The sequence below is a fragment of the Hippopotamus amphibius genome, chromosome 9 (genome assembly GCF_030028045.1).
Source record: "Hippopotamus amphibius kiboko isolate mHipAmp2 chromosome 9, mHipAmp2.hap2, whole genome shotgun sequence".
Classification (NCBI taxonomy): Eukaryota; Metazoa; Chordata; class Mammalia; order Artiodactyla; family Hippopotamidae; genus Hippopotamus; species Hippopotamus amphibius.
The window spans coordinates 20422771-20442083 of NC_080194.1; the positions used below are offsets into that span (position 1 = coordinate 20422771).

Genomic DNA, 19313 nt, shown 5'->3' on the forward strand with positions numbered 1-19313 from the left:
TATAACTTATTTTGCTGGTTGTGGTGAAGATTGGATTAGAATATATATATGAAGTGGTTAGAAGATTTATGGGTACATTATAAGAACTTTATAAATATTTGCTACTATGATTAGCAGCACTAGTAGAATTTTTGCAGTGTGTGTTGTAAGGATGTTGCCAGCCATTTTACTGGAGAGCAGTGAGAGAAGCAATGAGTGGCAGGGAATGTGGTCAAATTTGAAATTGCTGCAGGCGTGATCTTTTAGGTCTTTGTGGTTCTTGGTGAGAAGTTTGGATTTTAAGTAATGAAAAATTTGCAAATAAAGAATGAAATGTTCTGATTTGCGTCTTATTCTCTTAGTGCCATCTCTTTATTAAAGATTTAGGCTAGTATCTTGACTCAAAGTCAGCTCAGAAAAAAATAAAAGTAAATTTTGGAATTCTTGCTGATTCTTGAGGGAGACAAAATAGCAACTTCTCTGAATTCAAGGCCAGCTGCATTGTTTAATCTTCTTTGAAGCTATGGAAGGGCCTGAGGCCAACAGTGTAATATATTCAAGAAATCGTCCAAGTTCAGGTTTTTTAATGACCTACTCACCAGCAAACTTGTTGAAAATATAAACAGTGTAAGCCCTTTCACAATCATCAGTAATGACCAGTTTGTTACTCCACAGCATTTCTCTAACAAGGGTGGAGGCAAACTTCTAGCTCCGGTAATCTATTTCTGTCCCTAACCTCTCTACAGTTTTTGTTTCTCCAATTAAGACATCTGGAGGTGCCTGTAACACTTAAATTCTATAGTCAAAAAAAAAAAAAAAAAACACAAAAAAACAAAACCGAAAACCTTATCCTCTTGAAGGGGGAAATAAAATCACAGTTCAAAATAGTTACAATAGTTTACAAGTGAAAATATTGAAATCAGTAGCTTTGAAAAGGGGCTGTTGCTGTGGAGATCCCATTACAGACATCCTCCATGGCAGCCAATTAGATAATTGTGGCTAGAACAATTATTAGTACTATCAGCCATCAGGAACCACGTTCAGTGTTTTAATACATCCAAGCAGAAAGGTCGAACAAAGCCACTGCCTTGCCAACTTGTTGACATTTTTTGGCATGATTATTTCTGTGTAAGAAGTAGACCAGAATTGGGGAGACAAGCAAAAACATTGCTTCATTACTGGCTGAAAGCTACAATATTTGGAAAATAGTTGGACAAATTTTCTGTTATGAAGAGCTTGTAAGTGTACTGCAAGGAAAAAGCTTAGAACAGGTAAGTTTGCATAACTAGGTAGATCTCATATAACAGGAAACTGGGACAGTTCTGGGACTTAAAGAATAGTAATTATATAGGTGGCATGTCATATATACTGCAGTGGTTTAAACTTTAGCTTGCATAGGCTCATCTTGAATAGAAACTAAAAATACAGGGTCCTCAGCTCCAGCACAAGAAAATCTGTTTCCATAATTCTAGAGTGTGGCCAAGGAATCTTTTGTAATGCTAATATGAGGAATCTTTTTGTAATGCTAACGTAGGGAGACACATTAAATGCTGGGTAGGTATGACAACACTGGCTTTCCCCATGATTCTGGTTTCATGTGTCTTGGGCAAGTCAACTAAAGTTTTCAATTGATCACATTCATCATAATCTGATAAACTACTCTACTAAGAAAACTGTTTTTTGGTTTTTGGTTTTTTTTTTTGCTAAGGTCACCTATCCTTGTTTTATTCCATCATTCTATTTAGGAAAAGCTATGGCTATTCTGTTTAGAATTAAACATTTTATCTATGCTCATATTTTAGTAAGTAGCTCTATCAGAGATTTTAGGGAAACTTGGATGGGAGAGAATAAGTGCCAGTGCTCATAGCTCCATAAAAAGTAAAGGCCTAAACCACCTTTCCCCTGTTTTAAGTGACTTACCCAAGGCCAATAGGCTGATTTTCCTCCAGGAGAGCCATGGTCTGGACTGAGATTTTTTTTTTTTTTCAACTTTCAGAGTGCGTCTCATCTCACTTTGATGACAGGGAAGCATTGAAGCCATCAGAGACAATGAACTTTACATGTATTTATTCAACTTGTGTTCATTGAGCACCAAATTGTGTCAGACTCGGGATATGGCAATGAAGGAAACAGACAAAGACCTGCTCTCCAGGAGATTACATTTTAGAAGTGGGAGACGGGGGAAACAAATATACAAACACATATGTAATATAATGTCGTTTATTGATGCATTTTATGCAGAGAAGACAAACAAGGTAAGGAAAAGACGGTGATGACAGCAGAATGGTGGGGACAGGGGTGCCATTTAGATAGGGGAATCAAGGATAATCCTCCCAATATGGTGAAATTTAAAGAGAATAGAATCAAGTGAGGTGAATAAATATTTAGAGAAAAAACATCCCAGTCAGAGGCATTAGCAGGTACTAAGACACATGATAGGAGCGTCTCAGCAGGTTCAAGGCACAGCAGAGGCCAGTCTAAAGGGAGTCAAGTGCGCCATGGGGCAGCGGTGAGAAATGAGGCCAAGAAAGGGAGGTCCAGCACTGAAGGTTCTAGTAGCCCATGATGAGGAAAATGTTTTTCTTTTTTTTTTTAAATATAATTCCCAGTGATCTTAGAAACCCTTGGATAGCTTTAAAGAGAGGAATGCCATGATGTAACATTTTTAAAAAAGAATCAGTATGGACACTATGTAGTGAATAGAGTGTAGGGTAAAGTTTAAAACTTTGTATTTAATGAGTGTGTTGGTTATAAGAATTCCAAACTTTTCAAGGGGCTTTTAGGTCCACAGAGACCTTATCTCATTTACTCCCTCAAAAGAAATTTCAGGGCACATCAGGAAAGAGTCTGTTCACATATTTTCCTTTAATAAAGGGAGAATGGGAAAAAGGGAGGGTATAAAGAAGTCCACTAGGCTTTGAAGCTTTGAAGTGGGGATGAGGAAAGATTGAAAAGGAAATTTGACGCTTCTATTTCCCAAAAGAGAAAAAATATCTAATTTCAAAAAAGTAATGAATGTGTGTAGAATCATTTCTACCATAAAATTTGAAATGAGGCTTGGTTTTGATTAATGTTTTATTGGTGTTTTAAAGGCCCCAGAAAAACTACAATACAACTGGGTCTGTGCAAGTTTAAAACTGGCAAAGCTGAAGAACAACCTGGAACACATATAGTTTTCTTCTTTTTCTATAAAAATATCATGGAAGCATGTAAATATTTTTATTCATATACCTACTCAATTAATTTTTGAAAAGAACTGTCCAAAATCTACTTGGATTATAACTTACCATACATCTTACTGAAATTATTAGGGTTGCAAGTTGGAGTAAATAAACTCATTTTCCCCCAAATGTTATTCATTACCTATTAAGATAAATAGTTAAAAATAGTCTGAAAAATAACTTATGCAAGAAGGGTAAAGAAAACAATTACATTCTTATAAAATTTGTAGGAAACAAACAGAATCCTTTAATTAGTATTTTTGACTCTCAACAAGAGCCAGAAATTAGATGTTTTCAGGAGAAAAATTGTTTGATGCTATTGTGTGAATAAATGAAGAGACACTTCATGCTACTACCCAGAGATTTTTAAAAGAATGACCATATTTTGACTAATCCATCTTAAGAAACATGAGTTCAACATAGCATTATCTAGAAAAATCCAGTCTTTTTCTTCATTCAGGAGAGTTTCTTTTTTAAGTGAGACAAATCATATCTCCTGTTCAGTCACAAACACACACAGAGAGAGAGAGAGAGAGAGAGAGAGAATTATACTGTACAGGTGTCCAATTCCAAATGTATAAGTTTTCCTATTGGGCATTTGTGGATGTTTTCATGCATGTATGGATACCTTTAAAATAGAAATAGGTAGTGTTTATAAGGGGTTACTGTTTGTCCTATTTGTATGACCTCATTTAATATATAAAGCAAATAGCTATTGTTATCATGAGGTATGCCATCTTATTATTCCCAGTTTACTGGTGAAGATACTGAAACACACAGAGGTTAGTTAACTGTCTGAGGTCACACAGTTAAGAAGCTGAACAAAGAATTTAATGCAAGCAGTCTGACTGCAGGTCTTTGCTCATAATTACGTTATAAGACTTCTATTGCAGTTATGTGTATACTCCTAAAGGTTTATATATATGCACACAATGAAGTAAGTCTTGGGAATCTGACCTGGAAGTAGTATATTCTAAGTCACAAAACTGAGATCCAAGCTCAGAAAGCCTTCTGAGGATTTCCTAAAAAGAAATCTACCACCACCACCATGCTTGTCCTAACCCTTGGCCTAAGCAAAGTACACAGGTCAACCTTCAGAGAAGAGAACAGTGAGTCTGCATTGTTTATTAATCTCTAAAAGAAGAACAGGTGACATTTAAATCTATGATGTGTTAAAGAACAATAGTTACCTGTCTGGTCACCTGGTGAAGCAGGAGTTTCTAGAAACTGTGCAGTATGAATCAATCAGACAAATCTACCTTCAGATTATCTGAGAAAAAAGTTATGCAAAGCACCCCAGATTTAAGTAAATGCCAATTAACCATGGCAGTTGTACCATGGAGTAATTAGTATTTCATTCTTCAAGTTACAGACATACATTTAATTGTATTTTACCCAAATTTCAAATTAAACACATAGATAACAAAGTAATAATTCATCACTTTATTTAAAGGCGGGGCGGGGGGAGAGAAGACAAACCTAAGCAAAATATTTCTTCATAAACAGACACTGGTTTTAAAAAGTGTAGTGATTTCAAGGTAATCCATACCTGGAAACTTCTACACCAAATTCGTGTCACAAGAACATTCTCTCATTAACATTTGAGGCAGATGAAATACCTCTCTTTCCTTGATCTTATGATTTCATCTTACTTCTCTAACAGCGTAGTGTACCTCTGCTTTAGTACAGTCAGAGCATACAGTATAATTAATAGTGTAATTACTCATCTCATTTTCCCCAAATAAAAAATACTTTGGTTACTATAAGAACAGTTTGTAGATTCTTTTGAGGCTCCACATATAGGAAACCACGCTGAAAAAAATTCCCCATTTTAGAACATCCAGTGAATAACTCCAAATGTAACTCCCTACTCTAGGTCTAACTATAGACAAATGAAAAGACATGAAGAGGTACATAAAGAAGCCTTTGTGTTTGAGGGATGGGGATGATTGTCCACATCAAATGGCTAATTTGAGATGCTAATTCGGTGTGTCCATTTGCACAACCTAGATCAGCACCGTGTGTTCATTGCAACTGCATTGGTTTAACTATACATCCATGCATCAAAGCATGTATGTACATGGGTAGAGATGTAAACATATGAGGGTATCCATAAACTAAATTTATGCATTCACAAATAAAAACATTCACAAGTGCCAGAAAGCACAAATGTGTGTGTGTGCATGTGTGTGTGTGTGGAAACTACTATGTTAATGCTTACAATGAATGAGCAAATGCAGACAGGGGCATGCACAAAAGCACACAGTGTACATACATTTCTATGAGAAGATTCAGGAACAACTGTTAGGGTTCAGTTAATGATGATATACCCATGAATAAAATAAATGCATCCTCGAAATATCTGAAATTTATATGTGAACTCCAGTACCCCAAAACCTTAAATGCATAACCCCCAAATAAGATGATAATAAAAGGGGAAATAAAAAGTGAGATTAATATTGCAGAGTGGAAACATCTGCCCTAAATTTTCATTCAAAAAATTAGCCTATGTCTTCATTATGAGATGAATGAGGATCTTTGTTCAAGGGTTCATATTTCTCCACCTTTTTATCGCTTTAATTATGACCAGGAGGATAAACTGTGAGAAGGTGTTTTCTTTTTCAAGGACCATAGAGTTCATTTCATCAACTTGATACTATCTAATTTACTTTTTTGAACATACTTACCTGGTCCACCATTCTCCTGATTCAGAGAAAGCTTATTCTCCATCGCTCACCTTTCCAAAGTTGCAAACATTAACTGGGCAAATATGCAATCAAGCATCTACATATTCACTGTGTAACAAACCACTGGAAACACATCTAGTAAATACATTCAATTTTATTTATGCTGCATCTATGCATCTACTACAGAGGGATTTATTAAATGAGTGGATTTAAAATGTGCTTTAAATTACCTATTCCTCTTAACCATAATGTCTCTATCTCTTACCCATACTGTACTGGTCCTCTTTCCCTATGTCAGAATCACCTGGTGAAGTCATTCTCAGTGGATTTCATGAGCGAAGCACATTAGTCAACAGCACATTTTACTCATGTTGGAAACATGAGCATTTCAAGACGTAGACTCTCTGCCAAGTGTACACTAAGATTTACATACTTAGTGTATTATTCCAAGGAAAGGCATGAAGGGTAGCTTTGGGGATTTCCAATGCAAATGATCTTTAAGTTTTGGGATCAAGATTGAAGAAACCTAAAGGGGTTAAACTGAAATTTGCAGGGGAAAAACAACCAACATGTCACCTAGAATATGCTGCTACTTTAATAGGAACTTATCAGGGATGGTCATCCTCTGCTGCATTCTGCTGCATCCACTAAACTTGAGCTAGAAACTTCTGCTTAGTACCTATCTCTTGATTTACTTTTACCGGGTACTTTATCATGAAAAATACGGTAAAGATGAGTCAGAAAGAGCACATGACCCACTAATAGGATGCTCTCTCTTTTTCTCATCCTTGGTAGAGACACTGCCCAAGAAAGTATACCCATTTGGCAGTTAATCGGGTGCAGAGACCAACTGCTTCTTCCAGGAGCCTCAAATAGTGCCTGATTTTCTAGGAACAAATGTATTGCATTGTATGACCTTCCCAAGATGCCACTGCATCTGCATGATATGAAGTGAAATGGTGTTCTCAAAGGAATTAAGGAATTTAGGAATGGGGAGTACCAAGAAGGGGGGAAAGGGGAACACACATACACAGCACATTTGCCTTATTTCTGATGCAAATGCTGTAATGATACAAGATAATCCAGGTCAATCATCATGATATTGAATGCATGGCTTCTCTGAGAGAGAGACAGAGAAATAAAATTTCTATTTTTATGAAAGAAACCTGCATTTCATTGTCCTCTATACCTAATAGACTCATATATCCTCACATTCAGGGAGTAGAAAGCAATGATAATTTTTCCATATGATGCTTTCTTTTTTTTGAACAGCACTAATTCACAACTGTTTATTTGACTTCAAGCATTCAGTTTCAACTATTGGTAGCTAGTATCTGAAAATACTACAAAATTAATTTTTGATGTTTTGGACATTCATGCAAAATATATATTCATTAATATTAGTTTAATATCATTTTCTCAGTGAGAACTTCACACAGCTATGATATAGTCACACCCCCACCCCCACCCCATGGTACGCTATAAAGAGAACCCTGTGTAGCAGTCATACACTTTCCTCGGTACTTCCTTCATTGATGGTTGTCTCTTTCTCTAAACTGTAAGCTCCATGAAAGCAGGACTCTGGCATTTGCAGGATAGACAGTGTGGTGAAATGGTTAAGCACATGGATTTGAGAACCTCATTGCCAGATCTATATCCTACTTCTTCCTCTTACAGGCTGTGTGATCTTGGGCAATTCCATTAATATCTTCTACCTCAATTTCCTCATCTGTGAAATAAGGATAACTGTAATATCTGTCTTGATCCTCAGAATACTTAATAATAAAAAATTAAAACAGTGGCTAGTATGTATTAAGTACAACATTAATATTCATAATTAATACTTCTGTATATTATTGGACCCTCAAAAAAAATGGAATGGCAGGCACATTGTAGAATCTCAAAGAATATTTGTTGAATGAATGAATGAATGACTGGCTGACTGAATTAACAAATGGAGAAAGGAGATCACTGAGATTATGTTACTCAGTGAGTTTCAAATCACTTTAGACTTGGACTCCCTTTCTCCACTAAAAGTATGTGCAGAATGTGTAAGCCTAACAAATAAATTATGTAAAAGAATAAATCCTTTAGTAGTAAGCCCCATCGTCTAGATATTCATTTACCTTCTCAGAAGCCCTTGACTTATGTCTGTTAAAAAACTAGGGCTCAACAGAATGGAGAGAAAATCTTAGTCCAACTACTTAAGGTCCAAGAGCTTAGAAACTTATACTAAAAGAAATCGAGTGACTTGTACAAGTTCAGGTGAATTTCCAAGCTGGGTTCCAATTAATGACAAATGCATGCCATGTGAATTATGTCTATACTTTGAGCTGCATTCTAAAATTCATAGGCGTGCCATGTCTACTCTGCTTAAAGTCACAGCCACAGGCCCATAGGAAAAACCTTTCATAGAAAAAGGAAAAGGAAAAAGAGCCTAAAATCAAAACAAACAAAAACAAAAACATGATATTTTCTTTTCCTAAAAGACTATGTCTTATGATTTCCTGTTATCATACTAGAACGTGCTACCTTGTTGTTTCCTTTACTCCTTCCCTTGACGCTTCAGGTTCTGAATTCATTAAACAGATACTTAAGCACCTTCTATGGGGCAGCTAGTTTTAAGCACTTGAGATTCATTTGCAAACAAATGGACAGAAATCTCTGCCAAAATGGAACTCTAAAAAAAACCCCACTAAATAAAATAAGGGTTTTCTGGGACACTGGCAAAGAGAGATTGAAGAAATGTCCAGGATGTCATTTCAAAAAAGTTCTTAGATCATGAAACACAGAAGCAAGTACTCTTTTAAAAGTTAATGTGCGTTTTTCAATTAGTTTATGTAGATCATATACATAGCAGTCTTGGAAACAAACCTTTATTGAGCAAAAATAGGCCATTTTTCAGTACCTTTTATTCTTCACCACTTGACCATCAATATTATGTAATGTAACCCAGATGAACAAATAGTTTGGAGAAATTTAAGACTGTATACAGGACTAAGAAAATCTCCCCTAAGTAAACAAGTATATGTTTTCATTACTCTCTATGTCTGACTAGTTTACCCTACTCTCTGGTGTCACTGATAATTTCAACCTCTACTTCAAGTAGTGCTAATTATAGTACCTGAGCTACCAAAATAAAAGATTCCATTATAGCAAAGTTCACAAATATTATTTTAATCCAGCTATCCACACGGTCCATCTGAAACAGTAAATGTCTTCTTCACATATAACTGTCTTAGACCTCTAATCCAGTATACTTTTTGAAACAGAAAGGCCTCTCAAATAGGACTTCAATACTAAATATATGACTAAAGAATGAAAAAAAAATTAGGTAGCCAAAGATATTCAGTATTCAGAGATCTGAGATCACACAGAAAATCACATCAGATGAGTTACTCAGTTTTTCACTTTTCATCTGAGAAGGTTGGTATGGGAGAGACACAGTCAGCTTTCATTTAGCTCTTACACATTTTAGGCCCTAGTTCACACAGTTAATGCATATAAAAGGAAAGTCCAAAACCAATTCTTAACTTAGAATGCATATATAACATTGATTTAGTATTTCAAAGTAACTAGACAGAAATCAATTGTTAGTTTTGGTAGTACTTATATTAAAATAAGTTATTCCACTGGAAAGTGTGTTTGTTTCTCAATAAGAACCAGTTCATATTCTGCAAAGCATAAGTAATTCTTCACTGCTTATCATTACAAGTACATAATAGAATTGTACTATCTACATTCAATATTTTGGTTAATTTTTTTTTCCACATGAGGATAGTTAGGCTATGAATGTTAACTCCTCAGAAACAAAATCTATTTATATAGAGGCTAATTAAAACAAATAATAAGAAATTGCACCTTTCTTATGGACAAAAGCCACGCGTGTTTGTAAAGCATTTTAAACCTCTCTGATGCTATTTTAAAGCAATTAATGGATTGAGAGAAATAAAATGAATTTATTAAAGTCAATTCATAGTATATACTAAAAAGAATTCTGTGATTAACTGTTAAAAGGAACTCCCAGAATATTTCTTAAAAATATTTATAAAGCTCTTCTATTACAATTTTTTTTTGTTTCTAAACAAATAATGCAGTGAATATACCACAGTAAACTCTGCAGGGTGCATAATGCTATCTATTGTTAAAGAAAAATGTGTACATTAAACTCATTCAAAGCCCACTTGATCATGCCAGTAATTAAGAGAAGAAAACTGATTATATTATCGTGTAGTAGAATAGGAATTTCGAGCATAGAAAAAATAATTTACAGATGAAGCTGTTCAAATTTGATTAATATTAAGCCAATTTCTCTTTAATCATGTTACCCTCTAAAATTTTCAGAAAAATATCAGCCTGACTCTATTTTTACTATTTCCAAAGATTCCTCAAGCCTTACTTTGCTAAGGTGAAATGGTAATTAACTTTCCATAGGATCCATGCAGTCTGGGAGGGAAGCTGGAGCCAGGGGTGGAGGTAGGAAAGTAAACCTAAATAAACTAAATTATCTGCTTCCCTTTCATAAATCTTTAGAGATAGGGTTTCCGGGTACAGTACGGAAATTACAAGGAACAGGACTTGGGAAATGAGCAGTATTCCATTTCATCGAATTAAATGAATTTGTAGAGCTGAGAAGGAGTCAGCAGGAACTTCGGACCTTGTTCTTTTCTTCTGTCCTGGTCATTTCATCCGAAAATGCTATAAATCATCTATAAAAGGAGTTCTCTCTCTTAGGTAGCCTGTAATCTGAAAAATACTGATAAGTGACACAATTACTCAGGAAGTACAATTGCTACATAAATATATCACAGTATTACTTTTACTATTAATGATAGTTTGGCATTTCTCCAGATCACTAAATTTCTTTGAATATGTCACTGTGGTCAAAGTTGTGCCATTATATCCCAGAATTTAAGTTCATCTACTGATTACAGATTTCATTTTATATATATATATATATACAGCCTGCCAGGTTTCTCTGTTCCAAATTAACTGGAGCTTGGCAGATCCATTCTGTCAAGCAATGGTTTTATATGCTTTCTACAAAATGGGTCTAACCAGCAGAAGTGGTGCAGTCAACCTAACTGCATCATTTAACCATTTAATTTTAATCTATAAGTTTGATGCTATCCCCATCGTATCAATCAGTGTCAATTATTCTTACTTAGGAGCTATGTTCGGAGTATCCAAGAGTGAATTTATTTGATCCTATGTAGTCCCAACTTCAAAGATTCCCATAGCCACTGATTTGTTTTAATAATACATGTGTTTTCAAAATATACAAATTGGGTTTCAGTAGTTCTACACGGCTATTTTACTTTCATCAAATCCTCATTTTAAAATGTATATTATCTGCTTGCATATTTGTATTTTGGATCCCTCTTCCCATCCCACATTCCATTACCCAATTTCATACCAAAAGTCACACTGAGCATTTCAAACAGCTTGATTTATAACCTGGAGTAATTCCAGCAGACAACCATAGGGATGTGTCTATAGAATGCCAAAAAATCTAGTCAATTGTGTCAGAAATTTAGTAATTCATCCTTGATATTTTGTCTACATTATACTAAATGTATTTAACAAATTTTGTTAACTGACTAAACCCCTGATGGAACTGTCTTGATATTATTTAGACATGGTTCTAAATAATAATGAGAATAGCAATGAACACCCTCAGGTAAATAATATATTTGGGTTGGCACAGTTTCCAACCTTAAGGAGAGTGACTCTAATTAACCAGCATGGACCAAAATCTTTGTGATATGATTTCAACTTGGATTCTAAGAATGCTGAGTATCCACAACATTTAATCATTCTCCAGTTGATTTAAAAAACTAGATCATGGAAGAACTGGATACCCAAATGAACGAGGAGAATTAAATGTTATATTGTATTTGAGTTCAAAAAAGACCAATTTCTCCTGGGCAATTTACGGATGACAGCGACGATATGTGACTGTGGATATCCATTTTAATTAGGTTATTGTTTAAGGATCATAATTGGCCTGGAATCTTTTGGAAAATTTGTAGACTACTTTATAAAGTTACATAAAATTGTGAAAAAGTTGCATGCTTTAAAAACTTAGTATTTCCTTCAAGCTTGTGGTCTCAAAAGAGTATGAAGACAATAGCAAATGGATGTCTTTAACACAGTTTCTTGGTATTTACAGTCATTTTTTTTCTCTATTTGCCTTCCCTTCAGTGCTGGTCAGTTGTTTTTCTGGGTATTTTTCCTCTTCACATTCAGTACAAGGAGACACTGGCACGTTCTGTCACAAAATATGGAAAAGACAATTAGGAGAGTCAAAATAAAAATCTTGAATTAAAAATTAAAATTCTAACAGAATAATTCATGTATCTCAACAAACAACTTACAGAAAACCAATGCCAGGCAGAAAATAAGTGTAAATATGTTAACACTGCTGCTCCATGAAAGCACACAAAATATTTTCTACAAGTTCCAAGATGTTTCAATAACTATTTTGAGAAATCTTTGGTCAAACCATTCAACTCTGATGAATCTAACCCCCAAATTGAAAATGTGTTAAGTAAAATGAATCCTAATAATTGCTATGATATAATATATTTGGTCAAATATAGAACAGTCCAGCTAGAAGTTCAGAATTAAGCTCCTGAGTTATGTTTCTTTGTTATTTGTTTCTGTGGGGTATATATACTTCTTTCTACCTTCTATGCTTTCTCAAGTCTTCTTTTTATCTTTTTTGTCCTATAAGGAATATACACATAATTTTTGTTCTCTGTTTACTTTTGTTTTGTTTCTTGATTGCTGGGAAGGGGTGAGACACTGCCCTTGCCCTTGTTCTTCTAGGACCTCAGCTAATCAAACCAAAAGCTTAGTGGCAGGCACAGAGGTCATGGAAAGGTCCAGAGGCAATAGGTTAAAGATGCATCTTGTATTAGGTAATACAGCATCCCTGCTTCAGCTAGAGCAAGAGAGAAAATCATGAAACCCAACAGCTTCAAAAAGTGCTTTCTGACAATCAAAACCAACCAACCAACCAACCAAACAAAATACCTGTGGGACAGGTTCTGATTCTGCAGTGTCATTGCTTGCAGGATTTTCTTTGTGATTCACTGAACAGGTTGTGCTCCCCTGCAAAAGCTGCAATTGAAAATAGGTCAATGAAGTTAAATGAAATGAAGGAAGGGTATAGAAAATCTCCCTTGAAATCTTCCCATTGATAAGTTTCCTTCACTTTGGAACAAACTGAAAGGTCAAGCGAGGGACAAAATTATTACGGCATGAGTGGGATCCCAGGGAGAGGGCAAGCATTCACAGTCCATTTGGGGATCTCAATGATGCTTATGACAGTCAGCTCCTACAAAAAAAGCCCAATTCCAATGGAAAGTTCTTTCTTTGCAAAAAATGTTTAAAAAGTAAAGTTACAAAACTACCATATTCTATATTAGTGATGTGTCTAGACTCTAAGATTTAAATATGTTCATGGTCTGTATAGGCATACAGGAACATCTATATTGCAAGCCAGGAAACAATTTAAACAATATGACCATTGTGAAAAATTAATAAACTGAAATCACAATTAAATAGGGTCAGGAGGCCAAATGGGGGAGTTCTCACACCTTACAACAATAGTAGAGCCCAACAAGAAGAAGAAAGACCCCTCTTCTTTCCTGGCAACAACTCGGCCCATGAAAAGGCATGAACTCTTGTTTACTGTAGCACTTCCAACTTTCTTTTCCCCTCTATAAAAGAATTATTTTTCCTTTGCTTTGTGGGGATTTGTACCTTGCTCACCATGGTTGCAGACCCAAAACTGTAATTCTCTGCTGATCCCAAATAAACCCATCATTGCTGAAGAAATGTCTGTCAGTCTGTTTGTTTTAGGTCAACATCATCATTCTGTCTAGTAAAAAATCTTCAACACCTTAAAAAAGGTTATATTTCTGAGAATAAGATCATATATTTTACTAACCAGGAAATCTCATCTAACTTATTAGCCTCAATAGTCTCAAAGCAAATGAATTACTGGCAGCATATTCCAGTTGGCCTTCATTTTCATTTTAACCAAGGTTAAAATATTGAGTTTCCCTCCCTCCATCCTTCCCTTTTTCCTTTCTTCCTAAGTCTGCCTCTCCTCCCTCCTTCTTTCCTTACTGCCTCTCATATTCCCTTCATCTCTTCCTTTTTAAAATCTTTTTTATTTTAAACACATTTTAAAGTAACTGTAAAAATTGTTTATTGTAAGAATATGTACTATTTTTTTACTGATTTTTCTGTAATCCTTTGCCTGTATAAAACGTATAAAATGGAGACTAGGAGTTTAACAGTTCATGGCCACTGTGTAAAACTCTAACTTCAAGTCAGTTTCTTTCTTTGAAGTCAAACAAGGAGGATACCTAAGCTGGCTTTGAACTCTAACTTTCCATAAATTCTAGGAGTGGATGATAGCTAAAGAAGTGGTATAGGAGATTTAACACACTCCAATTTAGATTCAAGAGCAAGGTTGTTTATACATGCTCCTTATTCTTGCTCTACATGGCTCTTAATTGAACACTCACTCTGTTACTTTACCCTTCTGTGTCTGTGTAATATGCTCCCTACCACCACCTTCATAAAAGTCTCTCTTTCACTGTGAGATCCTGAAGACCAGCTACATGTTCCCTCCCTAGCACATCATTTTCACCACTAGACAGGCTCATCACACCTTCCTGCTTTAAAAGTACAATGCATTAGAAACATTAGACACAATGTTTTATACATAGCATATACATAGCACTATATGTATATGCATGTCTGACTCTTCAGTATACTGTAAGTTCCTTGAAGAAAGAGGTTACAAGTATCAGCCCTAGATCCCAGCCAGATGCCTATTAGATAGCAAGTGGTCAATATGTAATCAATCAATAAATAATAAATGAATGAAACAAACATTGGCTATGAAAATATTTCAGTCCTTTAGAATTTTCATAAATGCCTGAGTTTTTCATATTGATGAGATTTAGTTATATTTGACAAAAGCTCCAAAATGGTTGCACATAACCCCTTCTAGAAAATAAGCCTATAGTATAGTGGAAAAGTAAGTTTGTAACTATAATAGTAGAAATCAGTAGTCAAAACCTTGACTGCCTTAGTCTAAAGAATTTTAGGCAGCTACACAGAGGAATCTTCTACACTACCTAAGAATTTTTTCTTCTTTTTATGTTATACAGGTTTGGTTAGACCCAGAAACTAAAATTTCCCTGGAATATTATAATTATGTTGTTTTTATTGTAATAATACAACTGATCTTTATTTTTATTATACTTGCCTTCGGCCTTGGGGGAAAAAAAAGAAAATAAATGTATGAAATCAAGCTCAAAATGTAAAAAGTAACCTGAAGAGTGTAAGGTTTCCCAAAATATATTTTGGAATAATGGAGTTCATAAGTCACATAAGTTTGGGGAAAAAGTTTATCTGAACATTAAACAGTGGTATTTAAAGTAGGTCTTCTCAGAGTCTTTAACACAGAATTTCTTACAGCTTTCGTCTTGAATGATCTGCTCCCATAATCATATAGGGTGCTTGTTAAAAAATAATACTCCTGGGTGATAATTCAGTCCTATGAATATAGGGCTTGTTTAATCAGCAATCCAACTATTCAAATGCACAGTGAAATATGAAATCCAATTCTTCGTAATGTACAAGTACATTATGAATCTCTTAGGAGATATGGTATAACCATTTCCCAAATCTATTTGACCTCAAAACCTTTCTTTGTGTGTGGAGTACTACTTGAGGTCATTGTCATGAGAAACATACCATAAGATTTATGGTAGAGTATGTTTTTTCATTGATGCAAGCACAGCTGACTATTTGAGACAGACCTTTGATCATCTGAACAATGAAAACTTATTAAATTTCAACATTAAAGAAAATATTACGTGGCTAGGAGACAGCTCCAACCGTGTTTGATACTTCGATCTTTTAATGAACACAACCTTTAAATTTTATTTTTTGTTTGCCTCACAGGCATTGTGGAAACTTCATGAGATGGAATTCATAAAACTCCTAGTGTTTTTCAGAAAGGCAACAGATATAAACACTTCTGAAGGCACAAGTCTTCAAAACACTCTCTCAATTAGATAAAATTCAACCCGATGAGTATTCACCTATTTCTAGAAACTCAAGTAAAAAAATGTGAAGATTAATCAGGACAGTCCACACAGATTCAGCTACTTCAGTATGCAGCTTACCTATTAATTATACAGGAGACCTAGGGAGGAGCACAGCTGGGTCTGTGAATTATGGAATGGGATGAGCCATGAACGTATCTTTATTAAAGTGATTACACGCTCTTTCTCACATACACACCTTCAACAACACCACCAGAACAACCGGTTTGTTTCTGTGCTTTGGGCAACAAACTGCCATCTGACAAAATGTTATCTTAAGGCCACAAAAGTGGGCAAAGTAACAACAAATTTAGTTGAGACAAGCCCTTTTAATTTTTTACCTCTGTGAGGAAAAAATACATAATCTTACCATGGTGGGGCAGACTCTAATACTGGGGTATCGTTAATAATTATCAGGATTCCCATTTTAATGCCTTAGGAGTCATGCACAAATGAATCTGAGTCCCAACTCCATCTCCCATTATCTCTGACTATGAACATCAAGGTTCCTGGAGTTTGGTATTTTACAGAAGAATACAATTTAACACCAATAACAAAAAAATTCTGACAGAACAATTAAACCAACAAGCAAAACACACCGCTATTTTTCAGCATTTCAGAAAAGAAATAACATTTTAATACTAAAAATACATAAAGGATCCAATGTTAAAATATTCTTGAGAGGCAGAGAAAGGGAGGGAGGGAGGGAGAATCATTCATGGAAAACCCAGTAATATTCTGTTATTTGACTATCAAATGTCAATTTTCTACATTCTTATACTGTTGAAAACTTCATGACAGGCCAGTGCTTGTTGGTGGAATGATGATTGAGAAATACCAATCTGACCTCACTTTTCTTTCATTTGTAAAATGGGGATAATGATGCTTACATTCAAAATTTTGACATCAAGTGAAATGATATAATGTAAGTAACTTAGCTAGGTGAATGGAGTAAAGAGCCCATCCCAGATTAGAGCTCCCTTAGCCCTTATTTGCTGTATACGCTTGGGAAAGTTACTTCATCTTAAGGAGGTTCTGATTCCTTATCTGTAGGGTAGACAAAATGATCCCTAGCCAACAAGCTTTTTGGAAAATTTACATTAAATAAAAACTATACAATGGTTCCTAAAGGGGTATTTTGCACATATTAGGTGCCCAATAAATTTAGTTCCTATCCTTCCTTTCCCTTCCTCAGCTTTCTTTTCCTTCGGTCAAAAATTTCTCACTTTGTTAACAAATATTTGGATCAGAATAGAAACACTGATATTCAGTCACTTTTATTTTACAATCTTGGTGTCAACATAACGACTCTGGTCATTAGAGAATCTTGACATTGCCAAAGAATTTGTTGCTGTTCTTGATCCTTTCCTATTTATGATTTAACAGGGCAAGAAAAATATCTCATCAGCCAACCACTCATCCTTCTTGAGAAACCTTAACCTTGGAAAATGCCTTTATCCTTCCTGATTTTTCATCTGTTTTTGTTTTTCGCCTCAAGGCAGAATCATTAGATCAGTCCAACCAACTTAAGGATTCAGGTGCTTCAGGAGATTTTCATTATAATATATGCACCTCTTTGGCTTCAGTGCAAATATCCCATTTAGAAATTATGGAAATATAGCTGTATATTTGGAATGACCTTTTAAAAAGGGCACTGTTAATAAAATTACTACACAATACTGCTGCCTCGGCATCCATTTTGTGTGGTTAATTGGCCTTCAAGGGCCTGGAACTGACACTAGCCCCCAGTCTCATCCTCCAGTGCATTCCCCAGGTACAGCCAGCAGAGTCACAATAAAGTGTAAGGACTTCTTCAATGCTCCTGGTGATAAAGTCTCTCCTGTTTCCCAGCTTCTTCCCCTTATGAGGCCCTTAGATAAGAACCCCATGGAGTTTACCAAAGTTCTGCTATTGCTCTTTTTGGTTTGAGTTGAACAATCTAGCCTAGCCTGGAACACCAAGCACCCCCTCACCAACCTAACAAAGGCATATGCCCCAGGTTCTGCTGCTTGCTTTCAGCCTGACACCCCCATGTAGCCCAACAAGGTATGCCTTGTATTCCTCTAAGACCTGTGAGAAGCAAACTTCTCTGTTTCATTTTCCCTGAGCTTGAGGTCCTTCTTGAATCTTGGAGCACCATCTGACATCTAGGGCTTTACTTAACACATGTTAACAAAAACCACAACAGGCTCTATGACAGAATAAAAAAAAAATCACGGCAAAGTCTACAAAAGAACTGCCTCTTTTGCATTTTGTTTAATTTAAATTTTACTCCATTCTCTCTGAGAAATAAAAATAATGATAGTAATACGTTAAGAATTAAAGCAGATGGAATGATTTCTTAGATATTCATTTAAAGTCTCCTTTGGATTTTTATCTCTGATTCTGTTGATTACTATAACTTTTTTAATGGTATTGAACATTTGGTTCTACTTCACAAGAATGATTAATTTTATCTTTTATGACCTTTCCCTAAAACATTAAAATTGCTCAAAATACTTCACGTAAATGCCTAACTGGGCAACCTGAGATTTTACCAACAAAAAACATCTCTAACGGTTAAAAAATCCAACTTATTCTTCATATTTAATTAATATCTGGGACAAGCTGGAGGCTAAAAACAAGTATGATTTTCAAAATATTGTAAAGGAGAAGAAAATGCAATTAAGTACCAAGTTTTTTAGAAACAAACACATTTTGGCTAAATTTTTCTCTCATGTCACTTTTATGTATGAAATTTTTTTTTAATATTTATTACTGAATGATACTTTAGTACTGTTTTAATATTGGAAAGGCAGAAACTAGAAAAGAAGAAATTCAAGGATTAAAAATGTAATGCTCAATCAAGGTGATGGCAGTTAATGGAGAATAGTGGACTGGGAGGGAGGCAGAGTCTGACACTGATGTTCCCTATCCAGGTTCCTCCAGGCAAATCACATTCCCTCTCTGAACTGTAATTCTTCACCCTTCACACAAAATAAAATTTTGAAACATGAAGTCCTGTCTAACTTCATAATTTTAGATATTTTGGAAAATATTTATAAGCATGTGTTAAGATGAGCATTTTGCTTGGTGCTGAAGGGAATATCAATACTTTTATAGTCTACATCCTCAAATTGCTTATTATCTAATGCAGAATGAGAACCTTACACAAATAATCAACATGCTTGATGGACTGTGAATACAGGATAAAATACACATATAAACCAAGCACAATGGGGACCCAGAGGAGAAAACCATTATATCTCAGGGAAGGTTGGAGGGGTCAAAGAGTTATTGACCAATTTAAC

The 19313-nt window shown here is 35.1% G+C and overlaps 1 protein-coding gene across 3 annotated transcripts in view; it reads right to left on the reverse strand.

The window, feature by feature from the left end:
• Positions 1-11437: 11437 nt before the first annotated feature.
• The window catches only part of LUZP2 (leucine zipper protein 2), a 494920-nt gene continuing 487044 nt past the window's right edge, over positions 11438-19313 (reverse strand). For all 3 annotated transcript variants that reach the window (XM_057695976.1, XM_057695974.1, XM_057695975.1), the window contains 2 exons: positions 12926-13012; positions 11438-12158 (listed from right to left, as the gene is read on the reverse strand). In XM_057695976.1, the coding sequence (XP_057551959.1) occupies positions 12060-12158; positions 12926-13012 (186 nt within the window). In that variant the 3' untranslated portion in view covers positions 11438-12059. The remainder of the gene's footprint in view (positions 12159-12925; positions 13013-19313) is intronic.